We start from the raw sequence: 19,077 nt of genomic DNA, 5'->3' as shown, positions 1-19,077 counted from the left end.
ATTAAGGAATGATTCTTTTTTTAAGAAAGAGATCTTGGTTGATCATATGAGCTTTATTTAATTAATAAATCTGACTTTAACCATCATTTAATTCTGAGTTCTTTTGCTGTTGCAACTTCGCTGCAAGGCCTGCCCATCCCAAGTGCAGACTCATGGAAATGTTGGGCCACCGAGGTCAGGGCTGAAGGAAACATGTTTGAAATATATCAGTGGAGAATATTTTAAGAGACATATGGCTCCAGGCCAGGTTGGGTAATTGATCCAGTGTAGAACCATCTCACTTCTATGTTCTTCAGACACTACTCAAGTGTTTGGGATGCTTCTGTACAATGCTTGGTAATACATTGTTCCATGTTTAAGGGCCACATTAAGCATCGAAACAATGACATATGAATTGTAGGAGGCAGCTTTTCAGAGGAGGAGAAGGAATGCACAGATGTTACCTGCAAAGAAATGGGATCGAAGCCCAAGGAAACTGGGGGGACAATTAGATCTTCATTGCTCTTTAAACTGCCCAACCAGCAGCCCGTGCAAACCCTGACAGCTTGACAGAGATATATGTAGCCTTGCCAATGCCGTGCAGGCAAATGTCACTTATGTCGTTATTAGAAATCGCCCTTAAGCTAACATCATATGTCTTTTTGACAAGACGAATGGTTGGCTTCTGATACTGAATAATTTTCATTTAGACTGAAAGAAAATGTTGAAAGATAAGACTTCTCCAATTAAAGAAAACATGCATAAATGGGACTTGGGATTATTAATTGAGAATTCTACACACACATTCAGGTACCTCGATGATCCCTTGTACCAGATCATTTTCACACAAAGTGTGCTTTATTATGTTGCTGGGAAATGCTTATTCAGCCCCTCCCTCCCCCCCCCCCCCACAATCTATTGTGATTATGATCGCTGTGTGCAGTACAACCCTCAAAATTACCCCTCAATTACTCTTGATTCCTCATGCACTAATTTCTGAAAAGATATGATCCATTGATAAATATGTTTATCAACTGCAGCTATGACTTTCAAGAGCAAATGAGCCATTCAAACACTATAGCCATGCTATTCACATTGCTAAATGCAATGCCTCCTATAGAATCTATTGACATATCTCACCATTGTTCAGTGATCTACAATATCTACTGGCATCAATGAAGGTTTTCAAAGAGTTTCAAGACCAACTGTGGTTTGAAGCAATTGTATTACGGCACTGTGTTCTACATAGGGCTGCCTTTGAAGACCACCTAGGAACTAGAACTCAGCTGCTGTCAGGGGCTAGCAATGAGGAATATATGTTGCCAATTCTGAAATGGCTCAATTGGCTGTTATACCATTTTTAAGTTCAATTAAAGGTTCTGCTTATGATCTTTACAGCCTTCACAGCATGAACCCACATATTTGAAGGGCTGTGTTCTTCCACATGGCCCTGTGCACCAACTTCATCATCAGGAAGTCATCTGTTGACTATCCTAGCATAGCCAGCCTGACCAGAGCCTAGGCCTTTCCGTTATGACTCTGGCTCTGTGGAATGGGCTTCCTAAAGTGGTGGGAAAGACCCCTCTTTGGTGACTTTCAGGAGGCTCTGCAAGACCTACCTGTTTACCAGGTCTTTTGAGGGAATTGAAATTGGCAGACATGTTTTAATGGTGGGGAAGAGAGGGAAGGAATTTGGGTCTTATTTTATATTTGGTTTTAGCTGGAGATACTGTAAGCCACCTTGAACCAAGAAGAAAGGTGAGATATGTTAACTGATGTCTCTATTTGCAGTCAAATACTCTAAGCACCACAATGGTATCGAGAAGGCTTTTTAGTGGTAAGATATGTCATTATAATCACACCACCAGAGAAAGAATAAAGTTTGTTTTGCAAAAGAAAGAAAAATACATATGGCAGCAATACATATGGCAGCAATACATATGGCAGCAACCAATCTGTTTATTTTTCATTGGGCTGCTGGCTCACTGGATTCAGTTTATGAGTAGCAATAACTACTTCTAGTGCATTCCCAGAGTTACACATTTCTAAGTATTGAGGTCAGTGGGGTTAGAAGGGCATAACTCGGATTAGGACTGCACCGACAAGAGCCTTAGGAACTAAAAGACAACCTGATGGATAAAGCACCAAAAGGGCCTTCCTCCACAGAAGTCCTATCCTGGAACCGAGATGGGAACAGAGCTAATTTAATAGCACAGGCTGGCAACTATAGTGAATAAGAATTTGTAATGGTTTTAAATATTATTAACTATAAAATGCTATTATTGTTTTAATTTTATTGTTTTAATTTTATTATTGTGTCTGTTGTGAGGAGAGGAATGGGAAGGCGACTGTAAGCCACTGAGACTCCTTTGGGTAGAGAAAAGCGGCATATAAGAACCAACTCTTCTTCTTGAAGACTGTGCCATTCTTCTGCCACTAGGTGGCTACTAACCAAACTATACACATCCGTCTTCGCTAAGGCCAGAATAGAGTCACAATCCAAGCCAAATGAGTTCATCTATCTATGAGGAGACAAACCCATCCAGGTTTAAAAGAATCTCATACTGACAGTGAAACTAGTGATTCCTTTCTAGATTAATTATAAGCCAATATTTAATAACCATTAACCAGGCTATAAAAGAAATTGTCTTCTGCCCAGGATATGGTGAGAAAAATCTAAGGAAATCTAAGGATTGTGTCTAGGAACATAGTCAGGCTACTAATCTGGAATAGCATACAAAAACAGTGTGGTAATTTTTGGTCAAAAAGCATCCAAAGCCACAGAATCAAATTGAGCACCTGTAGTGAAAACAAAATCTCTTTAGCATGCAAAGTCTAAGATATTTATAAGATTGGATTTCTTCCATGTGACTTGAGATATTCCAGCATAATAATTTCAGCCTACAAGATCAAGCAAAACCTAAAACTTTGGATTTTTCAAAATTAATTTATAGAACTCCCTGCCACAATATATGATCATGGACACTGGTTTAGATCAATTCAAAAGAGGATTAAATACATTTATGGAAGACATTTAAATACATTTATGGAAGAAAGTCAGGTGAGATCAGGGTTTGAAATTTCTTAGGCAAAAGCAGTACATATACAGACTTTAGTTCTTATGTTTCAGACTAACAAGAGTGTCCTGAGCATTTCACATTGACTTACATCTTCATGTTGAAATGTTTTTGTTCCAGCTCTTTCCCCAAAGACTTGGGGAAACTTTCCTTGAGTATTCTTTCCTTGAGTATTCCCTTTCTCCTCTCACTAGAAGATCTATCCCTTTTCTCTGGCCCAAACTACCCACTCATCCTTGCTAACTTTCCCTGGTTCTCCGGTCTGTGTTAAACTGCTCTTGTTCAGGGATGAATTCCAAAACTGTCATTGTTTGACTCTTCTCAGTTAGGACTGAAATCAGACTCCAGCAGTGTGTCGGGCTCTCTGGATGGCTTCAAGGTTCCAAATTGGCAAAGTGGCAAAGTGGCCTGCCAGAACAGAGACTTTTATACCCTGTTGGAGGGTGGTGTGTGCTAGAGATTGCACGTATACCGGGCGGGCTGTCTTGGGGTTGAGACAATGGGTGAAATGGGTATGGGTGGGGCTTGATGGCTCTGAAGAAAGGAAATAATCGTAGTACAATGGAACAATTCCAGGGGTCTTAAGAGACTAGATAGCTGGGTGGCAGAGTGGCTTAGGTTGAATAACAGGTGTTTAGACAAAGAGGTTGGGCAAGAGCCCTCAGGTGCAACGGACTCTGCTGGCCACTGGATTAGCAATACAATGGAGTGGGGGAGGAATGAATGAGGAGCATGTGGGTTGCAGCTGTCAGGTCAGACTGGTGGCTTTGGTTCCAGCTGAAAATTGAGTCAGACCTGAATACTGGCTGACTAGAGAACCTGGATTCTGGCTTTGGCATAAGTCTAGACTGGTAGATGATGCCATGAGTCGTTGGGCACTGTGTGCCAGACCAGTGATGAGAGGTTCCAGCACATGTAACAAAGAATTTCCCATTTTGCAATAGAACCAAGCTCCATGGACTGTATTGTAATTCTTTCTTGCTCTAATCAAGAAATGATACAGAAAATAGACTGTATTCCTAATATATGTTAATTTTAAAATATATATATTACAGTCATACTTACAAGGCAACCAAACTGAGGGGCTTCGGCCAACAGTGTCATGACTTCTTCGGATAGGACATATAAAGCAGTATTTGAAAGTTAAATGATTTACTTACAGCATCAGAAAACGTTTGGGGACTAAATCTTGCTTGGATTAAAATAACTGAGTTTTAAAGAAGGCCTGGGACAGATAAACGTATCATAAGGAAACTTCTTTGAAAGTAACATTAAAATCAAGAATTCAGTAATATGAAAAATATACCTAAATCATTAATCGGAGAATCAGAAAAAAGATTCCATTCATTCATGATTATTTGGATCACTCAGTACGTTTCACACCAACAGACCCAAGTAGACCATTCCACCTTAGTTCATCTGTACCAGAATTTTACCATATTCCAGAAAAGTCTGATAAACAATGGTAGTGGGTGGAGACCCTCAGAATCATCATCAATCCCCACCTGCTCAATTGCTAGCACACAATGGGCATTGAGAGAATCAGCAGGACAGTGAGGTGAAGTTATTCCATTGTGCAGATGTTTCCCTGACACTGGACTCTTGGGGCCGTTCCGCATTCATCCAAAATAGCACAATGGTTACTAATTGAAATCGCTACAGTTTAGCCGTTATGCACAACGTCATTGACAATCTGCAACACTCCTGAAACCGATCCGCAAAAAGCGCTTCGTTGTAGCGCTTTCAGGGAAATCCCAAAAAGTGGATTCACCCTCCGGAAAGCGCTACACTCCTGCAAATCAATCTGCAATACTAGCGGGAAAGTTCTGTGCGTTATCATTGTTACGGTTTCTGAAAAGTCCCTCCCCCTGGCTCTCTCCTCTGATCTTCCGGCGAAGCGATCGCCATTTTTTTTTCTCCGAGCGAGCGGAGATCAACGCACCGGCAAGCCTTCGTTTACCCAGCAAGGCTTCCCCGGCTGCAGTCCCTCTGTTTAAAGTCACCAAGCACAAGCATCGCAGAGGCCCGTTTGCTGGTTTTTCACTTTATTTTTCACACTGTTTTCGGCCGAAAATCATGCCCGTGGGGGGGGGATTTTTTTTTTCCACTCGGGTGGAGCGTGGCAACGATGAAATGGCAGCTCAAACATCACCTGCTAGCTGGATGGGTCACTCCATTGCAACGAATCAACGCATCTTCATTGCAACAGGTGTGTTTTTTTTTAAACCTTCCTTAAAGGGAAAGGGGCTGTTTGGGAGCATGATAACGGCCGCCCATTGGCTGCTTGACGGCCAGGGGTGGGACACAGCTCAGCAATAGCACTTCCTTTCTAGCGATTTTTTCCGAGACCGGAACCCTGTGGGAAACGATAGAAACGCAACTGGATTCCACTACAAAGGCAGGTATGCGTTACGCCGAATTCCACTATTTAAAATGGCGATTTTTCGTTCAGCAAACAATTTGCTACATGGCAAATGCGGAATGGCCCTTGGCCCTTGGTGCTACATGCGGAATGGCCCTTGGTGCTTGCTTTGTGCTTCTTGTACCAAACTGCTCATATATCTCACCTATACACCAGTAGTCACTTTGGCTCCTTCTCTGCCTATCAGATGACCATAAACCATATGCTTGCATCACATCGGGACTCATTTTGAATGACTGTTAATGATGGGCCCATGGTCTGGAGATGCTGAAGACCATTGCTTTAGAGCAGGGGTAGTCAACCTGTGGTCCTCCAGATGTTCATGGACTGCAATTCCCATGAGCTCCTGCCAGCGTTGCTGGCAGGGGCTCATGGGAATTGTAGTCCATGAACATCTGGAGGACTACAGGTTGATTACCCTGCTCAGATTCAGAGTACCTTTATTGGCATAAATACCCCTGCTCTAAAGTTCATAGTCAGCTTACATGGTTCAATCATCTGGCATGAGCTGTTCAGCCTCAATGTTACCCTGCAATGCTCCTTATTGCAGAGGAGGGGCAATCATAGTTAGAGCTGCCAACTTTTGTACTGACCCCCTGTTCAAGTGCCTGATCTGCAGATTTTACCAGGTCTGTAACGATTCTTCCCATACTGAGAAAAATATATTTCCATGCTGTCTGAAAATCATGCTGCAATTAAAAGGCACATATTAAAAGTCTAGGTCAGTTGTTTTCTGGTCACTTTGTGCCTAGCTAGTAGTGTGCAAACTGTCCTGCAAGGAAGCTTGTTTGCCACTAATGAGTATTAGAAAGCTTTCAAGGAACTCTGAAGTACCCTTAAACACAATGTAAAAAGCACTGCCCTAGATCTACAGGGGGAAATGTTGTACCCTTTGAAGGAAGAAATACGGCCTCATAAACTGCTACAATTCATCCTTATCAGACAATATATTCACAAGTGTGGGATTTATGTCAGAAGTGTTATGTAGGAAATGTGTGAGATTTATGTTTAGAAATGACAAGGGATTTTGAAAAAGAAATAGTGGCAGCAAATCAGTGCTTCGCAATCACCACTCAAAAGTTCTGACTCATTAAACAAAAAGTTAACCTGTTTATTAATATATTCACATATTTACACAAAGTACTGTCCCAGCTCAGTGCATGAGACCATAGTTTAGCACAGAGGTAAAATTAAAATGCTTGGGGGGGGGGGTGGCATACTGAATCTTTGGTATTTTGAAATATCATGGAGCAGCATTCAACTTGTTCAATGAAGGGTCACAGACAACAACAAACCACTGCACAGACCTAGTGCAGAACTCTGATCACATTCCTGCTCACATATGGAACCCTCATGTTGCTGGAGGGCCAGGAGAAATGTGTTCGGCTGTCAAACTAGGATCCAGAGCTGCCTCTACTTCTCCCAGTTTGGCGGCAACAAAAGAAGATGCATAATTGTCCTACCCCACCATCTTGCCTGATGTGGGGCAAGCATTCTGGCAGGCAGGCAGGCAGGCAGGAGTCAGTACATTAAAGGGACTAAAGGATTAGCAGGCAGGTAAAGCTGCAGCTCCGTGCTTTGCATTGTGTCAGAGATGTTCATGATAGACGGGATCTCTGGATTTCCACCTGGTGACCTTCCGTACACATCCATGGTTTCTCTGACCCCACCCATCCCCTTCACTAAAGTGAAAGGAGAAGCTCTTGCCATGTAGAAACGTTGTCAACAGAAGATATTGCATGATACAAACAGGAAGGAGACATTTGCATATGGCTCGACCCTTATGAGTTCCATTACCCCCTGAGCTAACAGAAACTTTAGAGTATCTAAACTGCTTATCAAAAGACTTTTGCTGAAAGGATACATTTCTTAATCGCAACGTTAAACCAACTCTCTCCCAATAAAACACATAAACAATGATGACAGAGCACAATACATTTCACAGAACTAGAGTCCAATCCTGTACCCCTCCTAAAACAGGCAATAGCTCCTGGCAAAGCTATTTTGACTACTTACGGATCAAGTCCACCAGACAAAACTAGTTATTACACAGAACAGCAACAAAGAAACATTCCTAGTCTAACAATCAAGGACAGATCTTTTTAGCAAAATAAAGTTTACAGAATGTTGAAATTTTTTCAGTTTTAGGCATATCTGCTCATGTTAAGGGTGCAAATCTAACAAAAATATTTTTTAAATGAGGATCTGCAATCATGTCCACTATCCAATTCATCTTTGCTGGATGATAAACTCATGGGCCAAGGCATAGTCTGGACAGTGGATACCTTTGCAAAACGTTCTGTTAGAAGCAGCAGAGAAACATCCCATTAACAGCAACCCTGCACAAAAGGAATAGCAAGAAAGGGTAGAGGGTGCAAAACGGGGTGTCTGCTTAGCACTACAGTTCCAATGAAGCCCCAGAATGATGAATGTTGATTAAGGCATGTGAGCGGAACAGATATAATTGTAAGTTTTCATAGCTGATCTACACATTGCACAGTCTTCATTGGGGAATGAAACGGGGACTTTCATTAGATGTGTGATGGGTGTTTTGTGCCTCCCCTACATATCTCATCTCTTTTTTTGCATGTTTCCAAAACAGGCAGGGAGAAGCACCTCTGGCCTATCCATTGATAAAATCACTCCACCAGGTGGTTTGCAAATACGATAACCACAAGGAAGAGAGGCTAAAGCTTCTTTCTGTATGGCTATTTGTGTTGCAAGTGAAAGCAAGTGTGGGGGAGACCATCACCCCCCTGATGGAAAGTCCTCAGGCTGCTCCCCAATGAACACAAAGACTTTGTGATGTGCAGATGGACCCCTCAAAAGTGGGATGCCACTTAGGTAGAATCCAGCAGTCATCAAGAGCAGCTTTGCTTTTTAGTGTAAGAAGCAGCATTGGGAATGTGAGGGCTCAGAAAAGGCCAATATGCATTCGGAACCCCATATGTGCACGTGAGGTCAGTTGCACTCCACTCTTTTTGTAATGATATGCTTCAGATCTGTTTGAAGATTCTAATTCTGTTTTGTTTATCAAGTTATCCACTAGTGTGACTTTGGAATCAGGGCTTCCACAACTGCTTGCCCATAAATTCAGTTCTGTAATTCTGCTTTGTCTGACAGAACTTGGGGGGGGGGGGGGAGGGTTGGAGCATAATATTGTGCTTTTAATGTTAAAAAAATAGAGAGCATACACACTAACAGAATTTTTAACCACAGCCAGATTGTGAAATTACTGCTGTGTTCCATGTTTTATCTATGAAACTGTAACATTTCCTAGACTTATACTAACTAACATAGTGATGGGGCCATGTGTATTAAAAGTTCCTGTCCTGTAAAGAACATAATGCATGTTAGGGACCTGAAAGTTTTGGTTCTATACCATCCCTTTCCAGAGTCTACCTGTAGGCTGAAGCACATACCACTTACTAACATTTGCTGCTCTTATAAAACCTATAAAAGTCCAGACAAAGTCTGTTAATCCTCCGGGATTAAAAAACAAATTATTTCTATATTCCTCAGCCATAACCCACCAACGCCCCCTGGAACTGTTTGGTAAGAGTGAGGAAGTTTAATGCTGCTGAATTCTTCAAGTCCAATAATGTTCCCCATATTGACCACTGGAATGATTACGCTTCCCCACCCCATCCCACCCTCTGTGAATGAAATGATACATAATCAAAGAAGCCTTCATCTTCTAACATCATCAAAGAGATCTGCTATTAGGAAATCATAATAAATTGCTAGCAGTACTTAGTATTCACTGCATACAATAAGATGGAATGAAAGAATGCTTTCCCCCTCCCCAAAAAAAGTCCACTTTGAAACATTTTCTCAGGAAGTCGTGGTTACGAGTTTTGCATTGGTCCCCAGTGGTGGCAGGGAGGGAGGCAGTTCCTTTGCACAGCTCTGACTGGGATATTCTTCCGTCGACAAACTTCTTCAGTAGCCTCAGCATTAAGACTGGACGGTTTGGACAGACAAAAGTGCTGCATTGCAAACAGTTGACAAGAGGAATAACACTTTGCAAATGGCTGGTTTTTATAGTCCCTGAAATTTATAGTCAGTTGTCCCAATACAACGTCTGAGTCATTCATCCTCTTCAACGTAGGTTGATGGAAACCAACCCACCTAAGAAAGAGAAGACAAAAACTGGAGATTAGACTGATGCTTCTATTGGTGGGTGGTGGAAAATGCTGTCAAGGCACAGCTCACTTATGACGTTTTCAATTGCTGAGGCTGAAAGCCCAAGCTCTCCATGCAGATGGTGAGAAAGGTCAGGGCACCTTTAACAGACTGCATATAGCAGGGGTAGACAAACTGTGGTCCTCCAGATGTCCATGAACTACAATTCCCATGAGCGCCTGCCATGGACATCTGGAGGACCACGGGTTGACTACCGGTACTATGCAAGCTTCACCTCCTCCTTGGGAGGAAGGAACTGGTCACACTTATCACTGACATCATTGACAACTACTGCATTATGCTGTATGTGGAGTTGTCTTTGCAGATCACACAGAACAGACTTTCTCAACAGGGATTTCATGAAACCCTGGGGTTTTTTTGATGGCCATGGAAAGGTTTCCTGAAAGGGTGGGAGTGAATTAATTTTTGATATATTTTAAATAATGTGTTACACATTTATTGGGTGATATGACCATATATGGTCATGTTGACCTGCCTTCCCCTCCCAAAATGTTCTGGGCTAAATTCAGTGCTTTTCATGATCTAAGGCCCACGTGCCTTTAATAATGCCTCTCTTTGAACAAGCCCTACAGCAAGTTCCTCCTTAACTGAACTGCAGAACTGTTCCTCTTTCACTCTTTTCCTTGGAAAGTTTTATAAACTGTTTTGGAAGGTGTATGACTGCTGGCCCAGTTGTTATTATGATTGCTTGCATTATTATAAAAATGTCAATTTTTAAAAGGATGCCTTTTTGTTGTGTTTATTTTCTGGCTCTGCTACCCATATGGAACCTCAAAAAGGCACAGTGAATGTGTTTAATAAAGGATTTGTGAGAACAAGACAATGTTCCATATTCCATATTCTTAGAAGCGAGATATGTGGCAGTCTAAAAAAGAAACTTACCCTTCCATTCACTTCACCTCTCCACCAGCCATTAGCGCTAATTTTTGTGTAAATTTTTACAATGTCTCCTTTGAGCAGTGACAATTCACGCATGTCTCTGGCACAGAAGTCATAGCGGGCGATAGCAATACCAAGAACCTTGGGACTCAGCACTGGAAAGGAATACAGAAAAGCAATATTAATAGTACTTTCCTAATTACACATCAGATGAGCAACATCAGTTTTTTTTTTGCAGTACATTTAGGTTAAACACTAGCAAAGGTACTTTACACAGAAATGAAAACTGGCTTTACAGAAAACATTTTATTCTATCTGATGATACTTTTTATTGTGGATTTTGTAAAGGAAGTAAAAATTTAGGGAAATAAGTACTCGTAAGAATATTGGCTTGGATTCTGAGGGTCACTGGGCCCATTCTGCACAGATTAGATAATGCACTTTCATTGTACTTTGGAAGTGACTTTTGCTGTTCTACACAGGAACATCCAGATGCAAAAGCACATTAAAGGTGCATTATCCAATGTGTGCAGAATGGAGGCCAATGTTCTGCAAACATTCTGGGGCTTTCTCAGCTCCCTTTTATTAGTGAAAGGCCAATGGGCCTAAAAATCAATTTCTTTCAGAGTGGGATTCAATGCAGCATCCAGCATGAGATCAGAAGAGAAAAATATGCAGGCATACACCAACCCATCCACACACCCGTTTCTACAGGTTTTACTTTGTGGCTGTTCTTCATGGATCTCAGCCATTTAGTTGAAATCAACTGGCATATTTTCAAAGTAATATATTTCAGATCTAGCTGAAAAAAACAAAAAATGCCAACAGATTCAAATGTAGTAGATGTTACTATGCTTTTGTTTTTATAGCAAAGTATCTGCTGCAGATCATGAGTTTTGGTCTATAAACATTAAGATTCACAATGGGTTTAGTTTTAAAGGTCTAGCATGGCCATACAAAGAACATACAGCAATATAGCTCTGGAGGAAGAACTACAGAATTTAACACCCATATACAATAGGAAAGGACAGTACAGATGACACACCATAGGAAATATTTCCACCATAAATGTGTCTCAGTTTCTATATAATCACTGTTGTATCATTCTCCCTTCTCCCCATCATCATTCTCCTAGTATAAGATACAATTACTTGGGTGACACCAACAACTTTGTGAAGTATACACATAACCTCATCAGGGCCAGTGTGATGCAGTGGCTTGAGAGTTAGACTAGGACAGGCTTTCTCACCCAGGGTTTCACGAAACCCTGAGGTTTCTTGACAGTCCTGGAAGGATTTCCTGAACAGATAGGAGTTAATGATATATATATAATATATTAAACATTTATTGGTCATGTTGATCTGCCCCGCCCCCACTCCAAAAATGGCCAACGATGGGACTGGAGAGGATGAGAAGGGGAAGGGTCTCGGGTGGGCATGTATACAGTTATGCTTCTCAACCATATTCTGCATGATTGCACCGTTTCTGAGATTTCTCAAAGCCTGAGGAATATTTCAGGAGTTTCTCAATGGTAAAAAAGTTGAGAAAGGCTGGACTAGGATGTGGGGAAACTCAATTTCAAACCCTACTCAGTCAGAGCTTGCAGAATGATCTTGGGTCAGCCATTCCTGTTGGTTTAACCTACCCCAGAGATTGTTATGGAGGCAAAATGGTAGAGGAGAGAAACTTCTATGCTGCCCCCAAGCTCCTTGAAGGATTCAAAATGCTCTAGGAGGCTATAGAGCATCCAGGATACAAGATTAAGAATGTGCTATCATTTGGGGTAGCAGGAGATGCAGGAAATGGGCTGGGAGATAAGAAACTGCTTGTAATGGAGCTGAAGATCTGGGAGAGTGGGAAAAGTCTGCAATATTATTCTGCAGAGTTAAGAACAATCTAAATACCCAAGTTCATCATAAATCTGAGGATTGTTCCATCCTTATCCATGGTTCCTCTATATATTTGTGAAACAGCCTGGAGGGTGGAATGTGTCCGGCTGGCCAAGTTGAAATAGGGCCAATCAGGATGCAGCCAGCAATGCTGGCTGCACCCTGATCTGCCCCGCCCCTACAGCTCCTGCCCTCCCTCCCTGGATGCTAGCCAGGTTCCTCTCAGCCATCCCAGAGAGAGAGACACACACACAGAGCCCTGCCAGACCAAACACAAGCCCTCATTCCCTCCTATCGTTCCCGCTGCGAAGGAGGCAGAGAGAGCTGCCCTAAGCTGCTGACCAGTCCTGCTTCTGTCCTAGGAAGGGGCCCTAATGACCTGCTATGGCTCCTGCTGCGAGGCACACGGAGAGACACGCAGCGAGAGGGAGAGAGGGAGACATAGAGAGAGATCTGCCCCTCCGGGTCCCCTGGGTCATTCTTGCTTGTAATGGGCTTTCTTGCTAGTAAAATAAAATAAAGCTTGCAGGCACTTAAGTGAGAAAAGAACGAGTTGCTGGTCCTCACTGTTATCCTAGGTAGTTATTATTTTCAATAAAAAGCATTAAAACCAACAGAAGAGCCATACAAAAATAAAATAGCAAACTCTAAAAAGACCCTGCCCCATATTTCAGTAATCCTTTGGAAGTAGTTCCTGTTTTTAAAAGCCAAGCAAAGGCAAACAAACTGGCTCATTACAATTCCATTTAGAACTTGGGGAAATCAAAGAACCTTCTCAGTCCATGGCAAAAAGAATCCTCAGGAGCGTTGGCAAGAAAATATTTAGAGTAACTGATATAATGGTGGGACTCAAATTCTTTTGCAGCAGCAAAAATATTCCCCCTCCCAAATAACCGGCATTCAAATTTTTTGTTAAGAAGTCTTCACAGATAGTGAAACTGTTTTTTTTTTTCAATTTAAGACCAGGAGATACATAAAAATGGGATCCAAACTAGAAAAATATGTAGACAGCTATGATAAAGATCACCATTTACATTCCAAAATTGCTGCATACACTTTTGTGTCATATTTTATTGTGGTTTCATATGGTACCAAAAGGCAATATTTTATACATTATGGCAGCTTTCCCATAACAGTAACAGATACTGCACTTTGAAAAAATAATAACTATACACTTCAGTGACCAAAATTGAAATGCTTAAGATCAAATCGTCGCCTGAAAATGAATTATACCCTATTTTCTCCACTATAGTATCTAGTGCATAATCCCTTTAAGCAGCTAGCATTATAAATATGTAAAAAGATAATGTGGGGAGGGAAGGGGGGAGTCAATCTCTGCTATTTGATATTAATTTACATTTCTATGTTGTCCACAACTGGCCATGAAACAAACACTTCTCTCAAAGTTGTCAAATGTTGTTATTGTTCTCCTAAGACATCTTAGGAAAATTCCATCAAATATGATAGCAAAGGAATAGCAAGGTTAAGGGTAGGCTCAGCAAGAATTCATAGAAAAAAACATTAAATAAGGGATTGCTCAGCCAGGACTTTATTTCTCTGCTCATCACAACAACAAAAAGAGTCTGAATATTAAGAAGGAACTTTAAAACCATGAATCAAACCTAAAGTCCTATCTTTAAGTTCCTAGTAATTAACTATCTGGGTACATCCAGAAATTCCATACAGGATTTTTGCTGATTTTAGCCTCCCATAGCAGCCCAGAATACCCCTGAATACTAGGGACACTTTGGGAGGAATGAAATGTCTCTCACAGAATGGTGGAAGTAGAGCACAGGAAGGATCAATTTGGGGGCGGCCAAGCTTGCACACTGGCCTCCCCTAGGTTTGGGGGGCCTCTTATGGGGCTGTGCAGATGCAGAGCCTTATTGAAGACTTACATTTCTGGGGGCAGGCGAACTTATCAGAGGCAAAGACCCATAGGGGTCAATCCATGTTGCCTCCCCCCTTTTTCAGCCTGCCATTATATCCAGTATTTTGAGCTGGATAGCCAATGCAACCTGTTGAGGGGCAAGCTCCTGTGGGCTGCCTTTTGGTTGGCTGACCACAAGAGGGCAAGATCCTCTTCCCATGCTTGCCATGTTAATGTAGAATAAAGACTGTGGCCAAATCTGTTATTCCAAATTATGGTTGTCAATGTCCTCATTAGATGATCAATATCCCCCTGTAAGGCAATGAGAATAAGTAAAATTGCCCCCACCTGCACATATGGAAACAGTTGGACATCACCCCTACACACACACAGGATCCAGCCAAGTATCTTCTCTCTCTGATTGGTCACATCTCTCCTATCTGGCATGCAGGGATGCCCTGCCTAAGAGTTTTCCTTTGCTTTCATGGCCATTAGCATCTTCCATGAATTTGCCTAATCTCCTGTTAAAGCCATCTATACAAGAAGTCATTGCCATATCTGTGGCAGGAAACCCCATTAATTAAGTATGCATTGTGTCACCTTGTCTGACCTAAACTAAATGCCAATCCGACTTCTTGGATGATCTAACTCTAAGGTTGAATGGGTAAAGCCTTGCAGCTTTTACCTACAGAGTGAGAGATATCACAGTGTGCTTTGTTCTTTACTAACTGTATCTTTAAATCAAGTGAACTGGACAGCTGTGTTTATGTACTTATTATTTATGCTATTTTGTTTTAATTCCTGGTTTTAATGGATGTTTTTGCATCATCTTGTGCTGGTCTATGACCGTAAGAAAACTAACTGAAACTAACACTAATTTGAAACCAGAGAGAAAACTGGAAGCAGAAACAGTCAAGTCTTATTTGTCCTTAGAATGTGCCTTTTCTCCATGAATTCATAAAATCACAAATTTGCCAAATCATGCAAGGAACAAAATCACGAGAGGGGAACTTAATGTGGGGGAAAAATTATTCTGCACTAGCCTCCAAGCCCGTTGCATCCAGGAATGCAATGGGTGCAAGCAGTGAACACCCCCAGAGGGGGCCACCAGTGCCCGACCTACCACTGCAGTTTGCGGTGGAACCAACAGCTCGGCGGGCAGACGGAAAGTGCACAACAGTTGAACAGGCCATTGCGCTGCCGGCTGGGGCAACAGCCGCACAACTGGTCGGGCTGGCATGCAGCAGCCGAGCTGGTAGCCCTGCTGCCAGGTGGGGCAAAGGCCATGCTGCTGGTGGCCCGGCCATGGCTGCTGGCATCCAGGTCGATGGGCGGCAAAGACACGGCACCGCAGGAGCGACCTCCTCATCGGCCAAGCAGCATCTGCTGCCTGAGTGCCTTGCGGCTGGCTTCTGGAGGAAGGCGGTCCAGAGGCTGGTCCAATCCGGATTGGCCTGTGCAGATGGAAATGCAGGCTGGACACCCGGACAGTGCTCTGCCCATAGTGGCTTTTCAGAAATATTAGATGGTTAGGATAATGGAATGCTTATGCTTCCGCCAATTATGTACACACTGGGAATGTGAGACAAAATGGGCTTGAGGTAGGTGTGTGTGTGTGTGTGTGTGTGTGTGTGTGTGTGTGTGTGTGTGTGTGTGTGAGAGAGAGAGAGAGAGAGAGAGAGAGAGAGAGAGAGGCCACTTTTCAGCTTTTGAAGAGAAACAGTGCTTGTACAGTATGATAAAAATTCTAAATCTTTTAAACACAAACACAGACACTGAAAAGACATGAAAAACAATACACATGCATAGAAAAACAGATGGATAAAATTAACTCGGAGACAAAGCACATGCAAAAATCTATTTCCTCCCCTCTAGAATGAGGTACTTAAGCACGGGATGCTATTGCAATCAGTTTTTCTTTAGGGATGGGACGACTATTTAAGTCACAAAAGTATGACCTTCACATTAGAGGCCACTTGGATAACAAGACTTGGAAGTTTTAGACATTTATCATAACATTTGCAGTTGCACAGTATATTTAATTCAGTTTTGTGGCTCTGCAACTTTTCATCCAATTCAGACCGTATTCAGAATCAGATTTGCTGCTCCTTATTCTGCTCAGGCAGTAGAAGATCCTACACACCTGTACTAACAATTAAACAGTGCGGAAGTCCCACACCACTGCCCCTCCCCCTTCATGCATTCAGGCCATTTCCCCATTCTCACAGCCATGCAGGAACTGCCCCTAGATCACTTCCTCTGAGAACTTCCCAGCCCCTGAGTGCACTTGATCAAATTGTGGGCCTGGGGAGGGAGGAAAGAGCCAATGGTTCCCTTCCCTAGCTTGCACTGCACACAGAAACAGAAATATTAATTTGCAAGAAACAGAAGCAAGAGGAAATATAAAAAGCAATAAAGCAGTACCTGACCAGAAAGGAGTGGAAGAAGGGGGAACAAAGCTGTAGTCTGGAGAAGTTACAAAAGAAAACCCACACAACAAAGAAGGGGCTTAGAGAAAGAAAGAAAAAGAGAGAGACAAGCAAAGTGACATTGGAACATTTGTAAAGTAGTATCAAAACACAAGTCATCATATTACTCAAGTTTTCAATAACAAGAAACGGTTGTCTTGTTTACTTCCTCCACCCCACAGATTTGTGTTTTTGTTCCCTCCTGCCTGAACCTCAGAAGCACAGAGGTTTGGGGTTTGCTTCTACTCCTCCACTCCCGTAGCTCCCTTTCCCCATTCTCTCTTTCGTGTTAGCCTTAGTATAAATATATATACATACTACAGCATTGGGGCCAACTATCAGCAACGCTGGAGACATTTGCATACATGGACATTTGCCTGTGTGGTGGTCCTTGTCATTTAAAGATGTGCATGTACAAAAATTGGCTGCATGGATTCTTTCAGCAATGGATCTCATACCAGCAAATCCTATGTACTGTGGCTGCTTTGTACTGGGTGCTACAAATGGAGTCCCATTGGTAAAAGCAATCATGGTATATGTGTTCTCCTTGCCATTGCGTGGCACGCCATGCAGAGAGCAAATGTGTCTAGTGCTGTATGTGCAAAGCCAGCTTACACGTTGTTACAGGCTAAATCTAAAAGGAGTCATGTCCCCTTACAAGCACACAACAGGGTTATGTTTTAATAAGTTTCTCTCATCGCAATACTGCAAGAACACAAGACACATTTAAGTATATTTGTAGCAAAGAGGAAAAGATCATATGTTCTCTTTCTCCCTGGAGACTGTATCTATCCTCATTCACCCATGTTATCCTACATATGGTACCAGCTTAGTAGTCTTTACCTTGTTGAGCCTGTAAACACTTTTGGAATTTTGAAAACTGGTAGTGGAGAGCACTGTTCAGTGGTGCCATGGGGGGCACGGGGGGGGGGGCTGTAGCTAAGTTAGAAAGTTCCAAGCCAAATATGCCCCACACAATGGAGGAGGTGACGCCTCCTACTCCAGGGAGGTGAAAAAAGGCAGCATTGCTTAGGGGTGGGGGGAGCAATGGGATACTATGGCTCCCTCAGACACCACAGTGGGAATCACAGTATTAGCTCTTATGGTGTGGGGAAGAAGGAACTTTGTCTCTTAAAGGCAATAATAAGTCACAGACTAACTCAACACACCCAGGCACAAAGGACACATACATATTATCACAATAGCCTTCCTCCTGGCTCAGAGACCCAGTATGATTAAGTGTGCAGCCATTTGGTCTTAACAAAGATAATTAGCCAGCTCTTGACAACCCTTTTACCTAATTCATTGTTGCACTCAATCTTTAAGAGCCTGGGCCTTTCTGCTTGCAAGATGCCAACCTCACACTAAATGATGGAGTTCAGGAAGTATACCAGAATGTTTATTCTTTCAAGACATTCCAGAAATAACTGTAAAATTAATGTGTCTTTTAACTAAGATGTTGAAGTAATCAGACATACTCAGAACATTCAAACTGGCTCTTAAGGGCTCACATCTCCAGTATTTGATGATCTCAGTTCAAAGAATCTAACTGGTGCCCGATAGCATTATTCTATTAATTATAGGCTAGGGTCTTGACACATTTAACATTGTGCAGTATTTCTTGCCAGGTTGTTTTCTGAATTTGAAAATTCAGCTCCATATTCATGTTCTACTGCAGTTCTTCAATTAGAAGTTCATGACCAAGCGCCTGCTTTTCTCTATTTTTCCTCTTTTTAGAAAAGTGAAATGAAGATGCTTCATATCCATACCCATAAGCAAGAGAGAAAATACCCTGACGTCGATAGCCCAGGATAGCCTGCTCCGTTCTCATCAGATCTCAGAAGCTATGCAGGGTTGTCCCTGGTTCATCCTGGGATGGAAGACCACTGAGAAAGTCCAGGGTCACTTTGCAGAGTTCACCAGTGGCAAACCACCTGTGAACATTTCTGGCCTCGAAAACCCCACAGGGTTGCCATAAGTCGTCTGCAACTTGATGGCACTTTCCACCACCGAAAGAGGAAATAGCTCTCATTTTGTGAGAACATCCCTAGCCTTTCCATAAGATGTAGAAACTCTTCTGCCTCCCTGCAGAGCCATGTAAAAAACACAGCCTTTAATGACTGCCATCATGAGTCAAACCAGAACACTGAATCAGAGTTCAATAAAGCTTCTTAAAAGCCCCTCTGGATCCCATTGCTTCTTCCACACTGAGTCTTATCAGAGATGTGTACAAGCATAATACCATACAGACAAGTCATCTGGGCTTTTGTAAAAGGAAAAAAAAAAA

At 42.3% G+C, this 19,077-nt stretch overlaps 1 protein-coding gene across 2 annotated transcripts in view; it reads right to left on the bottom strand.

Moving 5' to 3' along the window:
- Positions 1-6,565: 6,565 nt before the first annotated feature.
- Positions 6,566-19,077, bottom strand: part of VAV3 (vav guanine nucleotide exchange factor 3) — a 197,227-nt gene continuing 184,715 nt past the window's right edge. For both annotated transcript variants that reach the window (XM_077332827.1, XM_077332828.1), the window contains 2 exons: positions 10,567-10,718; positions 6,566-9,609 (listed from right to left, as the gene is read on the bottom strand). In XM_077332827.1, coding sequence (XP_077188942.1) covers positions 9,568-9,609; positions 10,567-10,718 — 194 coding nt within the window. In that variant the 3' untranslated portion in view covers positions 6,566-9,567. The remainder of the gene's footprint in view (positions 9,610-10,566; positions 10,719-19,077) is intronic.

Source organism: Paroedura picta, chromosome 4, assembly GCF_049243985.1.
Source record: "Paroedura picta isolate Pp20150507F chromosome 4, Ppicta_v3.0, whole genome shotgun sequence".
Taxonomy (NCBI): Eukaryota; Metazoa; Chordata; class Lepidosauria; order Squamata; family Gekkonidae; genus Paroedura; species Paroedura picta.
This window is presented reverse-complemented; position numbering and strand designations above follow the sequence as displayed.